This window comes from Ipomoea triloba, chromosome 12 (assembly GCF_003576645.1).
Source record: "Ipomoea triloba cultivar NCNSP0323 chromosome 12, ASM357664v1".
NCBI lineage: Eukaryota > Viridiplantae > Streptophyta > Magnoliopsida > Solanales > Convolvulaceae > Ipomoea > Ipomoea triloba.
In genome coordinates, this window is record NC_044927.1 from 7,588,670 (window position 1) to 7,615,833 (window position 27,164).

A 27,164-nucleotide genomic window follows, 5' to 3' on the forward strand; every position below is an offset into this window, starting at 1 on the left:
CCCCCCCCCCCCCCCAAAAAAAAAAAAAAAAACAAGTTACCCTTTCAATTCTTAGATACAATGTTAGACCAAATCCCGAGCACCAAATCTTCTTTATTCTCATCAAAGTATCTTTATTATATGTGCATTGCATTTGATAATTTCTATAATTGAGAACAAAAAGGAAAAACCATTTCAAAAGGTTTTTCATCTTAGATATCATTATTTGTTTATAATTATTTTTTCAAAAAACAAAAAAAAAATATTATCTATCAGTTTTTTTTTACACAAATGAGAGAGACCCGCTAAAAAACGATGCCTTTTTCATTCTTAGTACAATGTTAGACCAAATCTGAAACACCAAGATACAATGTTAGACCAAATCTCGAGCACCAAGATATAATGATAGACCAAATCTTGAGCATCAAAATTTCATTATCTACAAAGCATATTTGATAATTTCTATAATTGGGAACAAAAGCAAAAATCATTTCAAAGGTTTAAGGATTGAGTTTCTCTATTTGTGTACTAAAGTTTGTGAGTTTCTGTTTTTTGCACTTTTAGTCCACGACTATGGATATAAAAACTTGACGCTGTTATACACTTCTACCATTTGTGTATATATATTCATTGTTCTTCTTCCCTGCAACCACCAATTTGTTCTTTTTTCTTTCAGCCATACGATACCACTATTATCTGTTGCCGCTTAATTTCAATTCTTCCCACTTATCCACCACTTTCTTCTTCTTCTTTTTTTTTTGCTTTCCAATTGTTCCCCCCCCCCCCCCCCCCCCCCCCCCCCCNCCTTTTGCAGCTAGTCCCTTTCTTCTTCTTCTTTTCAAAGCTTCACCGACTCTCTTTTACTCCCATCACCCAGTGTCTCAACCTCAACCTCATAAAGCTTCAGCAAATTAAAATAAAGAACGAGCACTCAGTACAATTTACGCAAGTGTTTAGCAAATTTTTCTTTCAAGAAAAACGAGACAAGGAAAGAAAGAAAGTAAAAGTTTTTTAGAGTTTAAAATAGGAGAATGAAGAGTTAATAGTCTTTACGATCGTTAATTCTTTAAAAAATAAATTGAAATTAATACATGTTCATACAATGTATCTAATGCTTCCACAAACTTCAAAATATTAGGAAAATATTCAAGCCTATAAGCAGAAACATGTATATATCTCCCTATAACATATAATAAATATATAATTGCCAGTAGCCATTTGCCCCTAATAAAAAATGGAACCCCTATTCGTTTCCGTTTCCGACAATTCTCTCACCCACTCCACTTTAACTTTGTGTTATGCTTCTCTCTCTTCTCATTTCCCCTCTTTCTTTCTCTATGATGGTTTAGTAAATTGGATCGCCAAAACTCATTATCATGACTTTGATATTACCTAATATTCTTATTAATTAATTTCTGCCTAATTATTTTTTAGTTGTAATTAATGTATCAAAATATTAATTATTTATTAACATAATTGTCTAATATTCTTATTTTATATTTAAAGTATAATATTATTAATACAAAATAGATTATCATTCATTTCTTCAATGTAATTATTATGATACTTGTATGGTAATATGCTTGTTGGCCATTTTCCAAAATTAAAGGAGTGGCTGCATAAAGCAAAATCAAAAGACAAAAAAGTTAGGTACAGAATGAATCTCATTTATGGAGGTTTTTATGAGACAAAATTAAAGTATATAACCATAGATTTGAGCTAGGTAGAGAAATTACGAAGCAAGATGGATTAATAAAAATGACGGCCTAGTATAGCCATGGTCATAATTTTTTAAGCCGTGGCTATCGTCGGACAGCCATGGTTGTCCTTAAATGAGTATAGTCACCGGGGACTGTATGAAGAGTTAAAAATAAAATAAAATGATATATATATATATATATATATAATAAAATAATTTGATTTCTTAATTATTAATTCAAATTTAACTAGTTTAATATAATTTAGTTTGAACTAATTAGTTTAATATAAAATATAACTTGTGATGTAATTAATAATTTTTATTAATTTGGGAGTCAATTAGGAAATTATTTATTTTATTTTATTTTTTAAAATTGTGTTGTGTTTTCTAATATCAATATTATGTCGTATATATTTTAAATTTTATTACGATGTAGTTATGTTTGATGTATTTAAAATTTTAATTAATATATATTCAATATTAGTCTTGTTTCGATCTTTTCAATGAGATCTTTAAAATGATATAATTTATATTTAATAATACAAACATTATATAACAAAATTTAAAAAATTACATATAAACAAAGCAAGGATACATTTGGAATTATAAAATGAAATAAGGGCAACATTGTAAAATCCCCACCCCCTCACATTTGCCGATTTGCCGCACGTTGGAGATGCTCTCTTATTATGTCGGCCACTGAATTTGGCCACCACCACAAACTCCACAAAACCCAAATGCTTAATTTATTCTTTGTCCTAATTCACCCCAGCAGCCGGCAAAGTTGAGATAAAGAAAAACTCAAAATAGAAAGGAATTTGGCTTTGGATATTGAAACGTGATTGCATGCATGGGAATTGTATCAACCAAAGAAAGGAGACATGGAGAACTAAAAAAAAAAAAAAAAAAACTAAGCATCTATCAGAAAAATAAATATAAACTAACAAAGCTAATTAAATTGTACACACAATATTCTTGTTGATGTAATTGATACCCTAAGGTAAAGGGTCACCAATGTTTCTTTCCTAGGAGCTTTCTTTTGTCCTTATTCCTTAGTAAAGTGTTACAATGATGAGAATTATTAGGGGAGAGAGAGACTAGCTTATTATCCATTTTAGGATATTATTATCATTATGATTTTAGATGTTGATGCCTAATCAATTTAGGCATCAACATCAACCAATATTCAATTATTATTCATCAATTTCTTTAACTTCTTTATCTAAAGTGATAAAGAAGAGGTGTAATAAAGAAGATGGTGGTGCACTACAGTGGTCTGAACTTCGGTCAGTGCTCAATTCTGTTCACTGTGTGGAATTACAATTTAAATTATGATGTGTAACTCTAATTTTTTTCCTAATTGGTTACTCAAATGTATAATAATTTTTTTTGTTCAATATCATATTACAACTTAAATCATAATGTGTAAATGTTAAAAAATATAACCAATACCCTCGAGTAGTGATTGCGAGTTTCATTCGTCATCTAATATATATATATATATATATATATATATATATATATATATATATATAATAATAATAATAATAATAATAATAATAACAGAAGTGTCTAGACAAGTTTTTTCGCCCAAACTCAGGGTTATTTTAGTAATATTAAACATTTAGATAGAAATGTCATTTAGAATTAGTATTTATGAACTTTAATTAATTAATTACACTTTTCTTTTGAAAAATTTTCCAAAGTATGTTAATCACAGTACATTTTACACCTATACATACAATAGAAACAAATTGTATATTGCAATATTGATCTTCTCCATCTATGGATGCTCATGTAATTCAGTTAAACAAATAAAGAACATGCAATCTACGGATGCTCATCTACAAATTGTAGTGTTTGCAATCTTGATCTTCTCAATCTACGAATGATCATGTTATTCAGTAAAAATGGTGATTACCAAGGTTGAAAAAATCACTAGGTGCCCGCTAGGCGCTTGTTTTTTTTAATTTTTTTAATTTTTTAAAAATATTTTAAGTGTTAATAATTGTAAAGTGTTTAATATTTTAAGTCTTTATGCTTTAATAGTTAAATAGTTAATACTTATTACTTATTAAGTTATTAGTTATTATTTATTAATTATTAGTGTATTACTTATTAGTTTAATTTAGTTATTACTTATTACTTATTATTTTATTAAGTTATTACTTATTAGACTATTAAATTATTAGTTAATACATTATGACGTTAATAGTTTAAATGTTTAAGATTTAAAAAAAAAACCATTTATGCGTAAAGAACTTAACAGTTAACACCAAACCGAATTGAACACTTTTACACATAAAAAACTTAACTCAAAACTTAACCCTCAATATTAATAAAACAATAATATTAATACTAATTCCCTTACTAAGAATAAAAATAATAATAATAAGAAATAAGAAATGGGCTTTCCCTGCTAGTGTGCCCGTGCTATCCCTATAATATACAGGGAGTATATGTATAGGGAAAATTGTAATTTATGCCCATTCATAATATGTCAATTATCAATGTCACCCCCGAATTATTAGTGGTGTAAATGGATCCCCTCAATTTTTAAAAACAGTACATATATTGCTCCTTTTGTGGTGTAAATATTGCTCCTTCTTTGATACGGGAGGGGCAATATATGTACAGTTTTTGAAAATTGAGCGGCAACATTTACATCACTAATAATTCATGGTTTACATTAATAATTGGCGTATTATGAAGGGGCAAAAATTACAATTTTCTCTATATGTATATGTTTATTTATAGTGGGTAGGACCCATATAAAATTATATTTTGTTTTCTTTCCTTTGTCTACTTTCTTTTAAAAAGTTCACTCATCTCTGTGACATGTTCATCAAGGGAAGAAGATGATCATATTTCTTAACCACGACACCCTCTCCCCATCGTGGATGAATCAACGGTGAGAAAACTTTCCCCAATCCCCACCAACATCCTCAGCGCCCGTAGCATACAGAAATTAAATTAAATAACCTCTCTCTCACTGGAATGGTAAAGTACTAAAATGACCCTCGATCTCTTCCTCTCTCTCTCTCTGCATCCCTCCCCTTTGGACAGCTTCAACGACATAATGAAGCTAACCGAGGGGAAGAAAATCGTGATTACGATGGCACCCTCACCGTACCCCTTTGTTGTCCTATGTTGACTAGGAGTTATCCAAAAGAAAATGATGATGTTTTGTGATGCACGTTGCAGATATGGAAGCAGTTGGGTGAGCAAGTGGAGTTTGTTCTGAAACAATATCCCAAACTGCGAAAAACATATGGCACCCTCACCCCATCGTGGACGGCCCAGATTCAATTCTGCGGTCATGTCCGAAGAAATGCGACGCATAGTCAAAAATCTGGCCTCTCAATTCCCAACCGCGCCATTGTCAGTGGACGAGCCATTGACAATTCCATTCCCAGCTCGCCGGCAGGCCGCCCTATGCCGGCTAATTTCCTATGCCACACATCCCCATTTACAACATCACAAACTCAAATAATTCACAAGCACTACTAATGCCCCTCCCATCCCAATCCTCAAAAACACAATACAAATCAACACAATTCTTCATGGAAACAAGAAGAAGAAGAAGAAGAAGTGCCTCTCATCTGATCTCTCAATTCTCAACCGCCTACTGACCATGTTTATATATTGCATGCAGCATCGGATGCTTGGCTTCAATTCTTGGCCATCCATTTTCCAAAAGATTGGATATGCCCATCCCGTCATCAATCCATTCCATAAACAAAATCAAGAGAACATACAGATGCCATCTTTGGGGCTTCCACTTGTTGTATCAAGAATTTAAAATTAAATAAAATAAAATAAATCCTATTAATAAAAATAAAATTCTCCTTTGTGAAATTCTTGCCTAATCAATAGTAAAGGTAAATTGGAAAATGAGATTTATATATATTATTAATTGACTAAAAATATAAAAACATCCTAATGGAAAAAGAAACGAAAATTAAGTAAATTGAAAAAGGAAGCGGATATTATTAATTGACTGAAAATTATAGAGATCCCTAAGTGACTAAAAATAGAAAAAGAAATGACCGGATCAGCATGAAATAATATTTGATTAAGAAGATAAATTGAAAAGAGAAACTAATATTACAAATTTATAATTCTCACATTCTCTACCTATAAATACGTACAATGGATTGTTGACTAAAAAAATTGTAATTCTTGACTTCGCACTGCCTCCCTCTTTTTCCCGTGCTAGCGACTCTCTCATTCTATTCTTTAATTTGGAGCAGAAGACATGCACATGTTGTGAATGGGCGTTAGACGGCTTGCCTTGCACACACATAATAGAAGCATGTCATTTCAGGAGAAATGTCCCAAACTCCTTTGTGCCTGCAGTATTTACTTTAGACTATTATAAAATGTGCTATGCATTTGACCTCTATCCAGTGCCAACCGAAGAGCATATATCATCGGAATAGTAGGGTAACTACCCTACCACCCTCAAATGCGCGCCGCAAAAATCATAGAGGACAATAACAAAGGATAGGTTTCAAAGTGAAATGAACTATGGAAAACGTTGTCGTCGTTGAAGAAATTTCAATGTTGAATTTTTTTTAATTCAATGGTTATGAATTCAATTCCGATTACTTTCATCTTTTATTATTTCTCCAAAAAAATCATGTTTTTTATTATTGAATAAAAAGTAATATAAATTATTTAATTATTAAAACATTTACTTTATTATATTATAAATTATTATGTTAAAAAATGTTATATATATGCCACAGTACATACATATGCCAGCATGCATTGCTTTCTTAGCTTGATATACGCAAGTACGAATACATACGCCACATCCATATAGTATGCTGAAATCCTTCCCGTAGGTGGCCACGCCCGTGGCCACACCCGTGGCCACTGGGCAGTATGCCCGTGTTTCTGGCCACGGGTTCGGCCACACCCGTGGCCAGCCTTCCTTGCTTGTATTTAACCCCGTTTTCAGCCATTTTAACTTGGTTCCGACTCGTTTTAGAACCCTAGCTTCTCTCTTTCATTTTCTTTGATATTTTTAGGTTAGATTATGCTTATATTTAGATTCCTAAACATTTTGGAAGCTTAGATTGAAGCAGTTAAACTTGGATTTCAAGGATTTCATATCCATTTTCACTAGATAAGTTCTTCTTCTCTTTATTGCATTTCTTGCAATTTACTTTCTTGTTTTATTGCTTTGATCTTTATCTTGTGTTTGTTAGTGATTTCCTTGTTGATTATGAATCTTGTGTTATTCTTCATTATGCTTATGTGTGATTAGTTCTCCTTGGATGGAGGTAGGGATGTAAGTTAGGTATTTGATGGATGATTTTGAATTGGTTAATGAAAGTTGAGACATGACTTTGATGTTGTTGATTGACATGATTATTTGAGTCCCAATTAGGGAGTGACAACCTAATCTAAGTTGAAGAAGTTGATCAACCATGCTTCACCTTTGAGAAAAGGGGAGTGTGTGATGTTATGAACACAAAGTGTTTGATGAAATGCCTCTTAGACATTCTTGAGTCATGAGAATGTTTTTGAATGTTCTAAGAGTGTGGGATGACCTTGAGAAAGGCTTCTCTATTGTTATATGACATCTATCATCTTTTGGTCCCCAATTTGGTCTCACTATTTTGACCTACCTTTAGTTCTTATCTACCTCCACTTTATTATCAATTATTTTCATTATAGTTTGTTGTTCGATATTGTGTTTGTATCCAAATCAACCCATCGGTTTAGCTAAATTTCCATAAGGAACATTAGTATCTTATGCTTGGAACACTAAAGCTCTACTCCTATCGCCAATCCTTGTGAGAACGATATCTGGTGTAAGGATACATTCTTACACATCCACTCACTCAAAAGACTACTCCATCAGTGGGTACATGGCTGGATTTTAGGGCGTGCAAGATGACAATAGCACAAGGCCTCAATTTTAGAGGGCCCAATATTTATTTTTGACCTAGCTACTTAAGAAATAAAAAAAAAATCTACAATTAATCCTAAAACACATCAATTTTATCTCAAGTCACTTCTCTCTCCTAATAATTAGTACCTAATTAATTGAGCATGGCAAAATCATTCTGTTTTCCCAACGGCATAGATGATGTCTCGAGCCCTGAATCTGCAGAGATTACTTGAAGTAAAAATCATATATTTTACGTATTGATTCTAAAGATTGCACTTATACTTTTGGTACGGCCTCATTTATTTATAAAAACGGGTCCATAAAAAAAATAAAAAAAAAAGACCTTGTGTGGGTATCACACGATTTGGATCCTTCGTTTCTTCTTCTCTATTTTTTGGTACGTGGGATTATTATTTAAATTGAAATCCCTTTATATATTTTCATATATATTGTTTTGGTTTCAAACCAAATTGTGGTTGGATTAATTTTCTATAAAATTAAATTCATATACTAGTTTCATACTAGTAGTGTTGGGATCTTTTACTCCAAAAAATATATCTCATTATTTGTGTTATATATATTTTGAGATTATATATATATATATATATATATATATATATATATATAATTTTATATTTTGAAAAATATATATAATATATAATTATATATATATATATATATATATATATATATTATTTTTGTATAAAATCAACTCATTTTTCTTGAAAGACTATTAACTCTTCATTTAAACTCTCAAAAACTTTTATTTTCTTTCTTCCCTTCACTCATTTTTCTTGAAATAAAATTTTGCGAAACACTTCTGTAAATTGTACGGAGTGTTCGTTCTTTACTTTAAGGGATAAGGTGCAAATAGTATAGACTGTTGAACATTTCGCGAAAAGTACGAACTTTTAAAAAGTGCAATTGAACACATGAACTTACGATTTTGAGTCTTCTGAACCCAAAATCGTAAGTTCATATGTTCAATTGCATTTTTTAAAAGTTCTTGAGCCGAATTGATTTTTCGCGAAATGTTTAGGTGCCTATTTGTCCATTTTCCCTTATTTTAATTTGCTGAAGCTTTATGAGCTTGAGGTTGAGACACTGGGTGATGGGAGTAAAAGACAGTCGGTGAGGCTTTGAAAAAAAGAAGAAGAAGAAATGGACTAGCTGCAAAAGGCCGGGTAGGGAAATGATGGTTGCAGGTGGGGGGAACAATTGGAAAGCCAAAAAAAAAAAGAACAAAGTGGTGGTTGCATTTTTGCTTTTGGTTTATGCGTATGGCATTATGGGTCCTTTAATTTTGGAAAATGGGCCGATATGATGCCTGGTAAAGCATGATTCAGACCCATATATGATCTCTTCTGATCTTATTGAGCTCCTGCATGCTTAGCTTGCACTATATAAACATGTGTATATATATTCTCCAATAATCACCCAACAACATATATATACTACTGCCCTTCGTCACTTATTTAGCTCTACGTACTTCAATTCGCCATTGCTGCTCAGGTAACATCTGAAACACAATAAATCTTGGATATACTGTACGATTATATATAGTATGTTTAATTAATTAGTTGGTTTAATTTTGATTCCCAAAGAGTCAGATCGAGTCAATCAAGTGTCCAGTTTCCAATTCAAATGCTACAGTTGTGATGAAATTAAATTTGTGTTTGATGCTATGCTTGCAGACTAGTACTCGTTTCAGCGCCGCTAACACCGCAACGCAACACATTTTCCATGAATTTCTATTCTCTTTTTAATTTGAGGATTCGGATGGGAGGACCATTAGTGCTTCTGAATTTGACTTTGTCATGTTGTCAATGGGAATGTGTGGCATAGGAAAGCAGAGCAGAAAGATAAAAATGGTTTCAGTTCATTAAAGTTAAGGCTAAGAATTAGAGTTTCTTGTAATACATGTCTTATTGAGTCTTATTCTATAGAAATTATCAAATATGCTTTGTAGATAATGAAAATTTGATGCTCAAGATTTGGTCTAACATTATATCTTGGTGCTCGAGATTTGGTCTAACATTGTATCTTGGTGTTTCAGATTTGGTTTAACATTGTATCTAAGAATGAAAAAGACATCCTTACGTTTTTCCATGAATTTGTACTCTCTTTTTGAGGATTGGGATGGGAGGACCATTAGTGCTTCTGAATTTGACTTTGTCACGGGATGGCATCTAATGGGGATGTGTGGCATAGGAAAGTATACCACACTGCAAAATTTGTGACTTATATTACAGTAGTAATACATGTCTTATTGAGTTTTATTTGCACCTTAAAGAAATATGCAACAGTAACAAGGGTTTAATTTGTAATGGACATTGTGGCGAGAGTATCTTTACATTCAAATTTAGTAGGTACAGTTAAAGATTATTTATTTTTTGAACAAGTTAGAGGTTGTCTATGATTTTAGAAAAATTAAACAAATCCAAGCCAATCATTCTTACAAATATTTATTATATCCTTGTTGTTAGGCCACCGAAATCCAAGTTGGATATTAATTTGGTTAGTATCAATTAACCTCAGGATTTGTGTGTGACGATTAATGTAAATATTACTCCGTATATGATATATATTTGTATATCACCCCCATCAAACATGCAAACCTTGGCAAGAATGTATTTATGATGAGAACTGAATATTGTATTGATTCAATTGAACAATTACAATGATGAGGAATAGGAGATATATATACTAGGGGAGTCTCAGGTAGAGTAGGATAGCTAGTCCTAACGTGACTCAAACTCAGAGAGTCTTAATACTCCCCCCTCAAGCGCAGGGTAAACTACTAACCTGAAGCTTGTCCCTAAGAAAAGAAAATCTAGGACTAGGCAAAGCTTTTGTAAAGATATCAGCTAATTGATCTTTTGTGGAAATAAAGTTAACCTGAATATCTCCATTGGCAACCCTATCTCTAACAAAGTGGTAGTCAATCTCCACGTGCTTAGTTCTTGCATGAAAAATTGGATTCGCACACATATAAGTAGCACCAAGATTGTCACACCATAATTTGGGAGTAAGGATGCCATCAATTTTGATCTCACGCAGCAAGGACATGATCCATATGACCTCAGCACAAACATCAGCCAAGGCTTTATACTCAGCTTCCGTGGATGATCTTGCAACTGTCTTCTGTTTCTTGCACACCCAAGAGATAAGATTGGTGCCAAGAAACACTGCATACGCACTAGTAGATTTACGGTCCTCAGGACAACCAGCCCAGTCAGAATCAGAGAAAGCATGAAGCTCTCTAGAATTTGACTCAGTTACACGCAAGCCGAATGAGAGGGTGCCTTTGACATACCTGAGCACTCGTTTTAGCTGCTCCCAGTGAGACAATGTTGGAGCATGCATATGTTGACACAATTGATTGACCGCAAAGGATAAGTCTGGCCGTGTAATTGTGAGATACTGGAGAGCACCAGCCAAACTCCTGTATTTCGTTGGATCTTCATATGAATCTGAATTAAGCAATGGAGTTTTCGATGTAGAAATAGGAGTGGCGAGAGGTTTACAATCAGTCATTCCAGCCCGTTTCAAGATGTCTGACATGTACCGCTGCTGAGAAAGAATAACACCATTGCTAGTTTTGACTAGCTCAATTCCAAGAAAGAAACCAGGTTCACCGAGATCTCTAATTTTGAAAGCATTAGACAGTTTAGAGAGTAAATCAGACACTAGTAGCTCAACAGTCCTCATTACCAAAATGTCATCAACATATACTAAAAGATACACACATGCAGAACCACGAGAGTAATAGAATAATGACACATCAGTCTTTGAAGCTATAAACCCAACAGAGAGTAAAAAAGTATGCAGCCGATTAAACCAAGCTCGTGGTTGCTTTAAGCCATATAAGGAACGCCTCAACATACAAACGTGATCAGGCAATTGAGCATCAGCATACCCGGGTGGTTGACGCATATAAACAGTCTCAGCCAAATCACCATTCAAAAATGCATTGTGTACGTCAAGCTGCCTAACCACCCAACCTGAGGAAATAGCCAAACTCAAAAGCAATCTGACTATAGTGGGTTTCACAACCGGACTAAAGGTGTCAAAAAAGTCCTGACCAGGAACTTAATTAAATCCTTTCGCCACAAGTCTCGCCTTATGCCTCTCTATTGAACCATCAGCTTTACGTTTAGTACGAAAAACCCACTTACACCCAATCACATTCATACCTGGGCGAGGAGGAACTAGAACCCAAGTCTGATTGTGCAAAAGTGCATTGAACTCCAGATCCATTGCCTCTCGCCATTCAGAAAATTTAACTGCCTGAGTGTAGCAAGTGGGCTCGGTAGGACAGGCCTGAGCAGAGAGAGCCAAAAGTGGAGCCACAGACCGACTCCTCGTAGCCATTGCATGGGAGCGAACAGTCGGACGTGTGGACTTGCCACGGGGTCGTTCTCTTTGACGAGTAGGAGCAGCAGTGGTGATGACAGGAGAATCAGCCTGAGCAGAATCAGCAAGAGAAGATGGCAATACCTGTAAAACCGATTCAGCCCACGGCTTCTGCACAGAGGGAGGAGATGGCACAGCAACCCTACTAACAAAGGGAAACACATTCTCGTCAAAGTGTACATGTCTGCAGATATAAATCTTATTAGTCGTTAAGTCCATGCATCTGTACCCCCTAAAAGACTCAAGATAACTTAAGAAGACACAAGGAGATGACCGATACGACATTTTGTGACGATTATAAGGACGCAAGTGAGGATAACAAAGACAACCAAACACACGAAGAAAAGAGTATGAGGGAGAAGATTTATGTAACAATAAATGAGGACTGGAATTCTGCAAAACACTAGATGGAATTCTATTAATCAAGTAAACAGCAGTTTCAAAAGCACGAGCCATAAGAGTAAGACCAGTTTCGACAATATGCCTGTGCTTCCTCTCAACACGACCATTCTGTTCATGAGTGTAGGCACAGGATTGTCTATGATTAATCCCTAACTGAAGAAGAACAGTATGTAAATTTTTGTATTCAGCTCTTAAGTCCGACTGAATAGCCTTAATTTTGCGATTAAATAACCGTTCAACTAAGGCACGAAACTTGTCAAAAATGGCATACAAGTCAGACTTCAATTTCATAGGATAATACCACGTATAACGAGAATGGTCATCAACAAAAAGAACAAAATAACGATAACCAAAAGAAGACAAAACAGGAGCCGGTCCCCAAATATCAGTATAAATCAAATCAAGAATATTCGAACTAACAGAGTCTACACGTGGCAAAGGGAAACGAGTAGACTTGCCCAATTGACACGTAGAACACAAAGAAGAAGTACAACGATTATTGCGACTAGAACCACTAACAGAACAAAAAGGAAGAATATGATTTAAGACTCGTTGATGAGGATGTCCCAAACGATTATGCCATACGGAAGAGGAAGCACGAGACGAGATAAACGCACGGGGACTGTTTTTCGGAATGGGCAACGTGTAGAGACTACCGCAACTATTGCCGCGAAGAAGAATTGTCTTGGTTGCTATATCCTTCACAACAAAAAAGGATGGATGAAACTCAAAAAAGACTTTATTATCTTTTGCAAAGCGTTGCACAGATAAAAGAGAGGAAGACAAACCAGGAACATGTAAAATATCAGACATCCTAAATACTTTAGACGAGGTAGAAAAAGAAGCATGACCAGTATGACTAATAAGCAAACATGTACCATCACCAACTCGAAAAGCATCACCACCAGTGTATTCTTTAGATGTAGAGAGCGCAGCAATATCAGGGGTCGCGTGATTTGTCGCCCCAGTGTCTGGAATCCAAAGATGCGAGTCAGACACAAGATTCGGCGCATCCTCAGCATATGTTAAATGAGCTTGGAGTCCACGGCCAATTAAAGAAAAACAGGCTGGTGCAAGATGGCCATAATTACCACATAATTGGCATTGAGGTTGCCAATTACCACCACGTCGCCCACGTGACCTGCCACCGCCATGCGAGCCACGTCCACGCTGCACACCACCGCCCAGCTGCTGCTGGTCGGCGAAAACAGCACCGCCATGTGACTGATTCCCACCGCGGCGATTTGATCCGCCACGCCAAGACCGCGACCGACCTCCACTACCACGCTGGCCAACAAAAGCCGCAGCTGCAGGGGCTGGAACACTGCCATAGCTATCACCGGTAGCGAACTCATGCGAGCCAAGGAGATCGGCGAGTTCGGGAAGACGCACTGGCTGACCTCGAACATTCAAAGAGGCTACGATAGAGTGATATTCTGGACGTAAACCTCTGAAAATATACATATTCTGATCCTCCAAAGGAATCGCACGGCCAGCAAGAGCTAGATCTTCCACCATAACTTGCGCACGAGCAATGTAGTCGACGGCGGAGGCATCACCTTGGCGTATTGTTTGCAGCTGTCCAAGAATATGCATAATCCGAGCTTGACTGGAAGAAGCGAGAGCCTGCTCAAGCGCCAACCAGAGATCACGCGACGTAGTGCAACCAATTGCGAGGTACATAACTTCCGACGAAAGTGAAGAGATTAACATGCTAAGGACCGCCTGATCTTGGCGCACCCATGGAGCATGCAGCGGGTTGGGTAGAGCAGCAGCAGCGGAGGAGCCTTCAGAAACGGGAAGAAAACGATTAGGGCAAGAGTTCGTGCCATCAACGAAACCCATGAGGTCGTGCCCACGAAGAAACGGAATAACCTGCATCCTCCAAAACAAGAAATTCTTGTTCGTTAGCTTAATGCTAACATAGTGATGCGCAGCAGACAGAGAAGCGGCTGCTGAAGAAACCGCAGAAGAAATAGCTGCATCAGAAACGGTCCATTCGGAAGAATTAACAGAGCCATCAGCCATTGGAAAATAAACCTATGCTAGCTGATACCAGATGAGAAATGAATATTGTATTGATTCAATTGAACAATTACAATGATGAGGAATATGAGATATATATACTAGGGGAGTCTCAGGTAGAGTAGGATAGCTAGTCCTAACATGACTCAAACTCAGAGAGTCCTAATATTTATGCAATATTACTACCCATATATCCGCACACAGCTAGCTCCTATGTGCTATATATGGTCTATCACACCATAAAAATTAACTTAAGTTTGTATCATTAGCAAGTGGAGTTAATTGATATTATTCAAATCTATATATATATAAAAGGAGTTAGAATCCAACCAATCAAAAGCTGTCATTTTCAATTCCCGCCCAAATCAAACGACGCCATTTTTGTTGTTGTTATTTTCTTTTTTTTTTTGATCTACAAATCAAATGTTACCATTTCCTACCTATTTTGTAGTTCACCTTGGTTAAGCGTGTTGTGGTAGTTTCATATGATAGGGGAGTGACCTATAACTAGAGTTGGTATACAAATGGCCTTAGGTGGTGTGTAAATTGACCTTGAGTTCTGTTGTGCTTTGTACTTTTTTAAGGAAAACAGACCACCCACAGTTATGCACACTGAGCCCTTCAAACAATAGTTCAACAAAAAGTTTTATTTTTAAAGTCAAAACAGAAACCCCTGACACTAAACCTCGACATCGTCCTTGATGGACAAACAGTTAAGCACAATAGAGGGCGTTCAAAGAACAAAATCAATAATGAAGCACAAATTCTAAAAATAATAGAGAGAAAAATCAAAAGAGTTAGGAAACCGAACCTTAGAAGTCTTGATGCAATGAAGAAAAATGAAAGAAAAGACTTTACAACATGAGAAAGACAACAACGGTGCGCACAAGGAAATGGAGAAGAAGGAGGGAGAATGGGAGATTAGGGATGAAATTGGGAAAAAGGGAATTTTTTTTAAGGAAGAAGAGAAGGTGCTCACGGCCCATATACAAAATGATAGTTATATAAATTTATGTTACGAACAGATACTGCATTGTAACAGAGTCAATCGTAATTTAAAAAAAAAAAAAAAAAAAAGCTTTCAAATCTTGCTTTAATTTTTTGCATGCGTATGGTATGGCTCCTTTAATTTTAGAAAATGGCCAACATTCCCAACAAGCTAAGCATATTCTATTTTAACGATGTCTGTTAAACCATCCTATGTATCATTCAGACCCATGATCACTTATTGGAGACATAGCTCACTTTATCGATGAAATCAAATGCATGGACAAGAATATCAAGAAACCAATGCATAGCTGATGTTGTCATCCAATCCACTTTTTTCAGCATACTATATGGATGTGGGGTATGTATTCATACTTGCGTATATCAAGCTAAGAAAGCAATGCATGCTGGCATATGTATATACTGTGGCATATATAACATTTTTTAATATAATAATTTATAATAAAGTAAATATTTTAATAATTAAATAATTTATATTACTTTTTATTCAATAATAAAAAACATAATTCTTTTGGGAGAAATATTAAAAAATGACAGTAATCGGAATTGAATTCATAACCATTGAATTAAAAAAATGAAACGTTGAAATTAACATATCTTAAAGCAAAAAAATAATAAAAAATAAAAATAAAAATACAAGAGCCCTATTATGAGTTTTTTTTTTTTTTTGATAATTTATTCAACGACGACAAAGTTTTCCATAGTCCATTTCACTTTGAAACCTACTCCTTTGTTGTTGCCCTCTATGACGCTCTTCGGTTGGCACTGGATAATTTGTTGAGTTAGCATCTAAGTATAATTAGAGTTGTTGTGCAATTCTTTTAATCGGTTGGTTTATTATTTTTATTAAAAGAATTTTTATAATTATTTTTTCTTATAATGTCATATATATTAAAGTTGATTTCTTTTTTTTTTTCAAAAAAAAAAAGTTGCTTTCTTTTTTGTCTTATTTTTACTCCTCAAACTTTGATTAAAAAATAAATTGTACTGTATAACATATAAATAATAAATAATCTTCTACACTAATTTTAAACCAATTATGTACTACAATATAATAATAGTAATTATTAGAATTATTGTTACAAATAATAATAATAATCATCATCATCATCTAACCCTTTTCCACCTTTTTTTTTTTTTTCAAATATGGTATTTTGATCATCTTGTCACTTATAATTTAGTCACATCCTCCTCATATCAACTATTATACTATTTTATCATGTATTGTTATAAACTAATAAATGTTTAAAATATTATTGATAAGTATAGAAAATGTTAGTTATATAAATTTATGTTAATTGTGCATAAAGCACCGAATTGATGCTTACTAACATACTTAAGCTTTCAAATTAAATCTTGCTAAAAATGGCCAACAAGCATATTTCATTTTAACGATGTATGTTATATTTACATGTATATATGTTAAAGCATCCCATATCTCTTATTGAGCTCCTGCGGCATGCAATAAGCTATTAAGCTTACCTTTTCCCAGTTGGGGCCATCGCCAGCAGCCAAAATTGCGCAATAAAATGCTTTTGTTTTTGCTGAGAAATGAAACCAACCATTCAAATACATAGTATAAGAATTCCGCGGTCTTCTTGCAGGGAGAGATTGGTTCATTTTGCCTCATAAGATAGTATAAGAGCTATTCTTACTACTCACAAATTGTTCGAATGTTTATAAAACTACAGCTGTTTAACATTGCAGAATTCTAGCTTTTTAAAAAAGGTTCTGAATTTTGAGCAATATAATTGTTACAATATATCATAGTGGCCTCTCTCCTCTAAAACAAGATTCAAATGATGTACCTCATAATTATATACATATTATAATTTAATTAACATAATATGTACTTGCTTGCGTTAATAAATTATATACTCCGTATATATATATTATAATTAACGTATTATGTATTTAAAGTTAACATAGTTAATAAATTATGTACTTGTTATAATTAACATATTATGTACTTTTAATTAGTTTATTTACATTTACATAATCTGTTAATTATATGTATATACAGGTACGGAGCCAGAAAATTGTTTGAGTGGGGAAAAATTTAAATGACGATAGAAATGTCAATTACAAAATATCAAACAGTCATAATGAGGCTAAAATAAAAATATATGTGGGGTCCACCTCCGGTTCGGGTTGGGTCAAAGTGATTTCGGGTTCTTCGTAGTTAGACGAAGAGATTGATATATTGTACACTCAAAATAGATAATGGATGAATGAGAAATTGGTTCTCAAAGTGATCCATTTGATATGGAAGTTGAATGTGGAAAAACTTTAAAAGTAGCTTTTGTCCCACATTGGTTAGGAAAGTGAGTTTGCACCACTATTTATGCAAGAGTCTTTTGAAGGCATATTGACTTGTGTAGCATAGATATTCTCTCTCGCGCGCAGGGGTGCAAATCAAATCTCGAAAAGGTTGGACTCGTGCCGTTCCGAAGGTCCACTATATCTATTCCAGGTCCCTTCCTTCTAGCCATCCATTTGTGTTCATCCCAATCGTAGTACATTTTATCCTTCCTTCTAGCCATTTGTGTTCATCCCAATCGTAGTACATTTTATCCTGGGAAATCTAGACCGCAACGCTGCTAGCACCTTGGGATGCGGTAAATAAGATAATAAGATTTTAAGGAGAAAGTGCAACTCGACTTATACTTGCAACCTACCCAAAAATCATCCACCTTCGTCCTCTTGTTTTTCCCAGAAATTAACCTTTCGTAGGTTTCGTTTCTCCATTTTCAGGGATTTTCGTACCTTATTTCGTTACATAATATAAACTTGTATACTACATTAATTAAATGATTCATAAAAAGTAGACTAAAAGAGCATTTAATTTGTTAATTAAATAATTCATAAAAGTAGACTAAAAAAATATTTAATTTATCTTGGGAATGAATGACTGAGATAAAATAAACAAGTGAAAATAAGGAAAAATGTTCATGAAATTTGAACGTATAACCATATACTTTTTATTATCAAATTTGTAATTCAACCAACTAAACTACTCAAACTATTGATATTTTATGAATAAATATAGATTTTATATAGCATTTAATATTATGCTATATATGTAAATATACATACATATATATATATATAAATGGGTGAGGTGGGGGAGTGGGGGTAGCTGCTCCCATTGCCTCCACAGTAGCTCTGTCCTTTTGTATATAATTTGAATGTGGTTGTGTACCTTTGATCCTGGTCCATGTATACCAATTGTATTATAACGAAGCCAACAAGAGGACCAACAATCCAAATTAAGGGTTTGCCATTTAAAAATTCAGAAAATATTTACTAAAAATGATTTTAAAAAATGAAAAAAAAAATGACACATGTTATGATTTTTTATTTTTTTTAGTGTTTGGCTTTAAATAAAAAAAATCTTTTGAATTTTGATTTATTTTTGGAAAAAAAAAGTTATTACAATGTTATTTTTTAAAAAAATAATATTAATTATTTTAGTGTTTTGGAGATCTGAAAAATGTGTTACTACATCATACGATCTTAATAGAGCTACTATACTTTTGTAGCGAAAATCGAATCGTTGAATCATATTTCTCAACAAGAACACACGCATATTGTCATTATTTTTTCAAGACAAAATAATTTGTTATAATTTTTCTCTCCCCTAAAGTAAATTTCAGATATATTCAAATTATCCACAAATAATCATTCAATTATATTCTACAATAATATTCAACATAATTCAATAACACAATCCACAATATATATCCTATTTCCAAGTGCCTTTGAAAAAGAATTTCCTAATTTCGTGTAGAGGAGGAGGAGGAGGTCTACCCTTGAAAACTTCCCAATTAACAAATGGCCCTTAATAATATTCATTTGATTGATCTCATTGATGGTAGGTAGTCCCCTATGCATTTCAGGTAATTTTTCAGGATTATTAACACCTAACATTAGCAACCTTATCAATATTATATCAACATTGCTCGCATTAGCACCATCATTTTACAGCCTTACCATTATCTCAATGTACTTTTTAAAGTCAAGTACTCAAATTAACAAGACTCTCATTGTCACAGAATCAAAAGTATAATTTTCTCTTTTGAATTTTGTGCGTCACCGGTGATAGAGTGGACCCCAATTATGGTTAGGTGGCTCTTGACAAGACCATGCTGGCAATGTTTAATGGTAAGACGTGGTTTTTGGATAGCGGAGGGAGGGAGGGTTGTATCTTCGGTATCTGAAAGAAGTTGATTTGTTTCAGGATATATATTATTATTTGGCCGGAAATAAGTTGATTTGTTTCCTTCAATTCGGCTTGGATAGATTAAAGTGAGGATGATTTAATTATGTGGTTTTCCAATTTATTCTACAAATACAAATGAATGAAACTTAATTCTATAACACTCAAAAGCAATATTAAGTAATCTATGAGCTCAGAAAAAAGAGGTGGAGCGGGAAAGCTACACAATCTTTTTTTTTTTTTTTTTTTGGGAAATAAAAGCTACACAATCTTAAACGCTCCTCTTCCCGAAATTTCATAATACGGGAGAAATTAAAAAAGACAAAGAAAAGGGTGATGGCAACACCAAACTCAACATGCAATGTTAAGGAGTAAATAACTAATTTAAGAACATATAATAGTTCAAACACCAACTAAAAAAGAATTTAAAAAAAAAAAACTAAAATAATCAATTATATCTTTCCCAAAAAAAAAATCAATTATATTATTCAGTCAATAAGCATATACATATATGCTCAAATTAAGCAGCAATAATTTAAATGAGTTTAATGCACGGGAAATTGTTACATGGCTGATGAAGAATTCTCAAACAACTCCCTTGTTGTATTCAAAATCCTCTATCCTCTATTATAATAAAGTAGAACCTTTTTAGTAAATAAAATTCAGTAAATAATTCTCGCCAAAATAAAGCACCACTTAGTGTAAAAATGATTTCAGCCTCTCATTTATAGCTTCTTTTTTTTGGGGGGGGAGGGGGGGAGAATTTGTCAGTTTTGTTCTTCAATGTAATATTTAATATTGAATACAAATAATGATTTCAGCCTCTCATTTATAGCTTCTTTTTTTTGGGGGGGGAGGGGGGGAGAATTTGTCAGTTTTGTTCTTCAATGTAATATTTAATATTGAATACAAATCAACTCCACATTTGTGATCTTCAGCCCTCGGTTATCCTATTGATTAGGATTTATTGTTTGAAGTTTATTGGGACTCTTTGGTATCCGCAAGATTTGCATTAATTACCTATTCTATAAATGGGTGTTTGGTTGTGATGAATTTGAGTGTAAAGGAATTGCAATTCAATGAATTACCGAATTACACCGTTTGGTTGGGTGGAATTGCAATTCCCACCAAATGAGCAATTGCAACAATTTTGCCCATCCTCCCATACCCTTTGTCTTCTTTTTTTTTTTTTTTAATAATTTTATTTTTTTTAAATAATAATAATAATTATTATTATTATACTTATTAATATTTTTGAAAGAATTATTATTATTATTATTATTATTATTATTATTATTATTATTATTATTACTACTACATAAAGGCATTTTAGTCATTCTGTCGCTTCTTCCATGTACCCCTATTACTGCATACCAAACACTGTAATTTCAATTCCTACCTCTTCTAAGTGTCAAGAAACTTGACAGTTTATTTGAAGTACAAAGAGTGTAGCTGATATTTATTATTTACAAATACAGTATAGCTCCAAAGCTTCATCATCATTGCCCCTCTATATATTCTGGATAGTGAAGTATCTCCTATAAAAACCAAAAGTGCTATAAGAATCTGCTCATATAGTCATACATATGAAATACCAAAAAGGAGTCAGCAAGACAATAAAATGTAAAGAATTAATCCATGATCCAAGAGACTATCGTGAATGTTGTTTTTTTTATTCGTAAAAATATATTTCTTTTTAATATTGTTGTTCTAATTTTTAATATTGTGCAATTAGTGTTTATTTGTGTAAATATATATACATGTCTCAAAAACTTTTATTTGAAATTAGGGGGTGAGAATGGGCCAGGCCCCTACGTAGGGGCCTACGGCCTGGCCTACTTAAGGCCTGACCTGTTTAGTAAAAAGGTCAGGCTTAGGCCTATTTAAAAGTCTATTAATGTAAATAGGCTCAGGCCTATATGTAAAAGCCTGGCCTGTTTATATATATATATATATATATATATATATATATATATATATATATTTATATATATATATATAAACAGGCCAGGCTTTTACATATAGGCCTGAGCCTATTTACATTAATAGACTTTTAAATAGGCCTAAGCCTGACCTTTTTACTAAACAGGTCAGGCCTTAAGTAGGCCAGGCCGTAGGCCCCTACGTAGGGGCCTACGGCCTGGCCTACTTAAGGCCTGACCTGTTTAGTAAAAAGGTCAGGCTTAGGCCTATTTAAAAGTCTATTAATGTAAATAGGCTCAGGCCTATATGTAAAAGCCTGGCCTGTTTATATATATATATATATATATATATATATATATATATATATATATTTATATATATATATATAATTATAAATATATTTTATATTTATTATATATTTCATTTTATACGTAATATCTTTTTATATTTATAATATAACCCCTACTATATATATATCTCTTTCACGTTTCAACCAATATATATTCTGGCAATCGACTAGTCAGTAATCCCCAATTCCCCATCCCCAATTCGCTTAAGTCGGCGACCGTGCGCAGTGCGTCCGTGCCTGCTCGTGCTCGTCGGAGACTCGGAATCACTGCCTCACCGGACACTACAACGGCGACCGGCAAGCTAATGACCTTCCTCCAGCGAGGTTAGTGTGTACTGGACTACTTGTTCTAACTTCTTCCGGCCGGTCGCGGTTGCTGCTAGGTCCGGCGGTCGCGGCTGCTGCTGCGTCCGGCGGTCGCGGCGGCTGTGTCCGGATATGAGAAAACAAGTATAAGCTTGTGTTATCACTGTTATGGATTTTGATGGTTACTGCCTTACTGGTTCCGGATATGAGAAAGCAAGTATAATCTTGTGTTATCACTGTTATGGATTTGCCTTACTGGTTCCGGATATGAGAAAGCAAGTATAAGTTTTATACTTAGTTCTGTTCATATAAGCTCTGTTTATGCTTAGTTGTAATTGGTTTATTTGTTAAGTTCTGTTTATTGCATAATTATTAGTTTTATTAGTTTTACTGGTTATGTTTATTTAATTATTTGTTTATTCTATTAGAGGTTTATTGGTTATGTTGATTTACTAAATTGGTTCTCTTGTTTATTGGTTTTAATTATTTGTTTATTAAATTGAATAAGTTTACTAGTTTAGTAATAAATTACTTTTTATTTTGGAATAAGTTTACTAGTTAATTGAATATGTTTACTAGTTTAGTATGTTTATTTGTTTAATGTTAGAAACTTAATACTTTATATAGGATGACAAGTAACAATACAAATGAATCTATTCCTGAACAAATTAACGTGCAAGTTACAACTACAACTCCATCAATTCCATCAATTTCTTCAAGTCAACCAATTGAAAGTAACAATTCTGAAGAAGTGAGTAGGGGTGAACTTGCTAATGATTCAATCATATCAAAAAAGCGGCGAAAAACGTCAGCAGTATGGAATGATTTTGAAGAAATTGAACTTGATAATGGTACAAAGAAAGCAATGTGCTTGTATTGTAGAGATTTGAACATACAACTAAAAGAAAAATATCCATAGGTGTGTTCACATATATGCAAATAAAGGTAGAGTTCTGAACATACCTTATTCAAGAGTTTCAAATCTACAACTACTTTTGACTTACTTCCTGCAGGAGATTGAAATTGTAAGTAAATGACGATGCAATCAACATATTCTTGGAAAGAGAAAATGACCAGACATCAATATAGCACTGATATATAAAATCTCTAAAGATTTAGTACCGGATGCATATATCTACATGTTAGCTATTAATTGGGCAATTATTTGCTCAAATTCAAGGAATAATAACATCAGAAAACATAATCGATCCAACTCAATTCTCCATTTGACTATTAATATTCAATGTTATAATTTGTACAATTGTATATTGATCTAAATATTATAACAAATTCATTCCGTGCAATGCACGGATAAAAATACTAGTTACCTATATTAAAAAAAAAAAAATCTTGGCACCATTTATAAAATTTTAAACTTAAACATTGAATAAGTAACATTTTTTATACAAATCGTTAACATTTTCAGTTTATCAAAACAGAACATAGTGCATTGTTAAAGAGTTCTCGTTACTACTAGATCACAAGGTCTTTGGCCGATTAAAACAACTTGATTGAAATGATCTTTTATTAAGATTTTCATAATATTATGTTTAGTCTTACATATTAATATATTTTTTTTTTGAACACTAAATATTACTCCGTAATATATAAAATTTATACATTTAAAAACTAATTAAACGTATTATTAAACAAAAAGAACCATCAGCCAGTGGTCAAAAGAAACCCGAGGGAGGGTTTTACTAGGGCGGCATGTCTCGTCTTCTATGTTAGTGGGAGTCGTAAACCCTAATCGAAAAGCAGTGCATTTTTTGTTTCTCTGATCTAAGAAATGGCATTTTCCTCAGCTTTTCGCGGTATATTGGGAGGACGTTTGATGCCTTCATCTATCTTTCAATCTCAATTTGCTTCGCTTCGGTTCTGTTCAACCCTTACTACCTCAAAGCTCTTCATCAGTGGTAAGCATATATGAAAAATGATGTACATACGCATACATATATCGGTGTTTAATGAAATAATTCATTGCTCGATTTCAAATTTCCTTGTGTAATAATTAAATTTTCCTGGGTTTTTGCTTTGAGAATTGTTCTTTTAGCTTAAAGTTTTACTGCTCGTTGGAAATGTTGTTCTCTCTGTTAGCTACTGTTGTTGTTTTCATTATTTCCATTGTTCTAGTAGTTTTCGTGACAGAAAAGAGTAATATATTCTCTTTTCAGACTTTTTTTTTTTTACTTGAATCATGAGTAAAAGATCCCTAACATATTACAATTAAAGCTTCAGATGACTAAATCTGGGTATTGTTCCTCTGAAAATTGGCCCTTGACCTCATAACAGGGTGTCTCGGAATTTACGAACTTGACAAAGCCTTCATTTTCATGGCCTTAATTAAAATTGAAGGAATGCAGTTCTTAATTCCAGGAGAGGAACTGTAAAGGGTAGAAAATATGTCTTAGTTTGGAGAAATCAATATATGGTTCAATTTGTTCATAGTGAGCTGCTAAAATAGCTAGGTCAAGCTCAAGCAACAAAAAACCTTCATTACCATAGTTAATGAAAATCAGAAATAAAAGACTAAGCTGGAATGGGATAAAACAAGGAATGGCTGAAATACATTTGTCTCAACTAATAATGAAAAATGCTCAAGAATGTGCCCGCCTTATGGACAATCTATGGCCTATGGAAAATGGCCATAGAAATTAAGAAACCTATGCACAATGTACCTACTACCTTGCATTTTGTTCAGAGAATGATGGCTTGGTAAATCAATATAAATTCGTGATGAGCAGTGGGATCTCGGGTTTTTAGGTGTGGGAATTGATCATTGTTGGATCATGGAAGTCATACATTGGATCTGTTTGATTATCCATTTTGGGGCTCTGAGAATAAAACAGTCATTTCTTTCATCATCTAAATGTAAAGCATTACTCTGTATATAAAAGAGTGCAGTATAGACTGAAGGAGTAAATGATTCCGTGTCCTAATTCATTAAGCTTTTTCCCTTTCCTGAGGGCACGGTGTACTTACAGTTGCATTGAACAAATGACTGACATTTTCTTTCATGCAAATGACGCAGGCCTTTCAAGATACACTTCAGATGAAGGCCTTAAGAACGCATTTGAGCAATTTGGGAAACTTGTTGAGGGTAATGAAATTGCTGCTTTATATTTAGCCAAGTTCCTACTTCCCTCTCGCGGGTTTACTGTTCCTTCATATCTATTTAAGGCCTCAATGTGTTAACTTAAAGCTGATTGAATTTGCAGCAAAAGTCATTACAGATAGAGCCACCGGGAGATCAAAGGGGTTTGGATTTGTTACTTATGAAACAATTGAAGAAGCTCAAAAAGCTCGAGAAGGAATGAATGCAAAGTTCTTGGACGGTTGGGTAATTTTTGTTGACCCTGCCAAGCCGAAGGAGGTTAGACCTCCACCTCAGCCAGAGTCAGACTCGACTTCATTTGGTATCAGGAGCAACAAGACTATTGGTTGGTCTGGTTGACTGGCTGGGGATTGGAGTTTGCACTAACATCCTTGAGAAATGCTTCATCATTGGGTGTGATTGGGCAAAGGATTAGTTAAGCAATTCATATGGGGTTATGGATGGAATACTTGTGTGTAGTTTTTGAATTATTAATTATACATTTATATTGTTGATTAGATTTGAGAAGTGGCCTTATGGTGGAAAAGTGGAATGCACTTGAGAGGACTGATACAGGCAAACAATTAATATTAGAAAAGGTTTTTTTTTTTGGTCTCATATTCTACTCTGTACTCTGTAGTATCTTTCAAAATTAGTTTTTTTACTAAAAAATATTTCAATTCTAAACTTATAATCTTTCAACTTTGTTGGTAGTATTAATTTCGATCATTTTGTTAGTTTTTCATTTTGTTAGTTTCAATTCTAAACTTATATATATATATATATATATATATATATATATATATATATATATATATATATATATATATATATATATATATTTTGATAAAGTTATTTCAGAATGTTTAATTTCCTAGAATTCCTAGTATGTTTCTTTTACTTTTCTATTTGTTTTTTTAAAAAATTAACATAGTTAATAAATGAAAATTTTGCAATTTATGCCCTTCACAAATATATTAATTATCAATGTCACTTATGAATTATTAGTGGTGTAAATGTTGCCCTTAATTTTTAAAGTGACAAACGAAGAAAGAAAAATTTAAGAAAAAAAATCGTAGTCTTGTAAATGTTGCCCTTAATTTTTAAAGTGACAAACGAAGAAAGAAAAATTTAAGAAAAAAAATCGTAGTCTTCGAATGCGATAAATGACGGGTAATCGCATTTACACCACTAATAATTCAAAAAAGAAACAATATATGTCACGTTTTGAAAATTGAGGGGCAACATTTAAACTACTAATAATTCAGAGATAATAACATATTTGTGATGAGCATAAATTACAACTTTTTCTTAATAGAGTAATAAGCAATTACTTTTGATAGAAATACTATACTCGTAAAAGGGGAAGGCTTGCATAAGAGCATCGATATCAATGGATATTATGGGGTTTTTGGAACAGTAATAATCTACTTGGAGGAGAGAGAAACCATGTGAGAGAAAAAAAATTATATTGCAAGAACCAAGTTATTGCTACATAAATTGAGATCAGAAATTTCAAGGCTGCGCCATGCACGCGTTGGGTGAAATAGATGCGCCCAGCGGGCGCGTCAGACTCAATGTTTTTTTTTTAAATTTTATTTTATTTTTGAAATCAGATTTCTTTTATTTTTTTCTATTTCCTCTCATTTTCTCTTTCCTAATCACACTTACAAAAACTTCTAAAAAATTGCGAAGTAACTTCATTGATAAGGATGCTCTAAGGATTGCCCTATACAGACAATCATTATTCTATAAATCAGGTTCAACAAAGCTTCGCGGACCCATGAATTAAAGGTACATTTTAATATATTAAAATTATGTTATTTGTATTCTCAAGAA

General features: G+C 33.4%; 1 protein-coding gene across 1 annotated transcript; it reads left to right on the plus strand.

Moving 5' to 3' along the window:
* Positions 1 to 23,912: 23,912 nt before the first annotated feature.
* On the plus strand, positions 23,913 to 26,012 carry LOC115998015 (organelle RRM domain-containing protein 2, mitochondrial). The gene is made up of 3 exons (XM_031237466.1): positions 23,913 to 24,147; positions 25,263 to 25,331; positions 25,450 to 26,012. The coding sequence occupies exons 1-3, from the start codon at positions 24,021 to 24,023 to the stop codon at positions 25,683 to 25,685; spliced, it is 432 nt and encodes a 143-aa protein (XP_031093326.1). The 5' UTR covers positions 23,913 to 24,020; the 3' UTR covers positions 25,686 to 26,012.
* Positions 26,013 to 27,164: the final 1,152 nt, after the last annotated feature.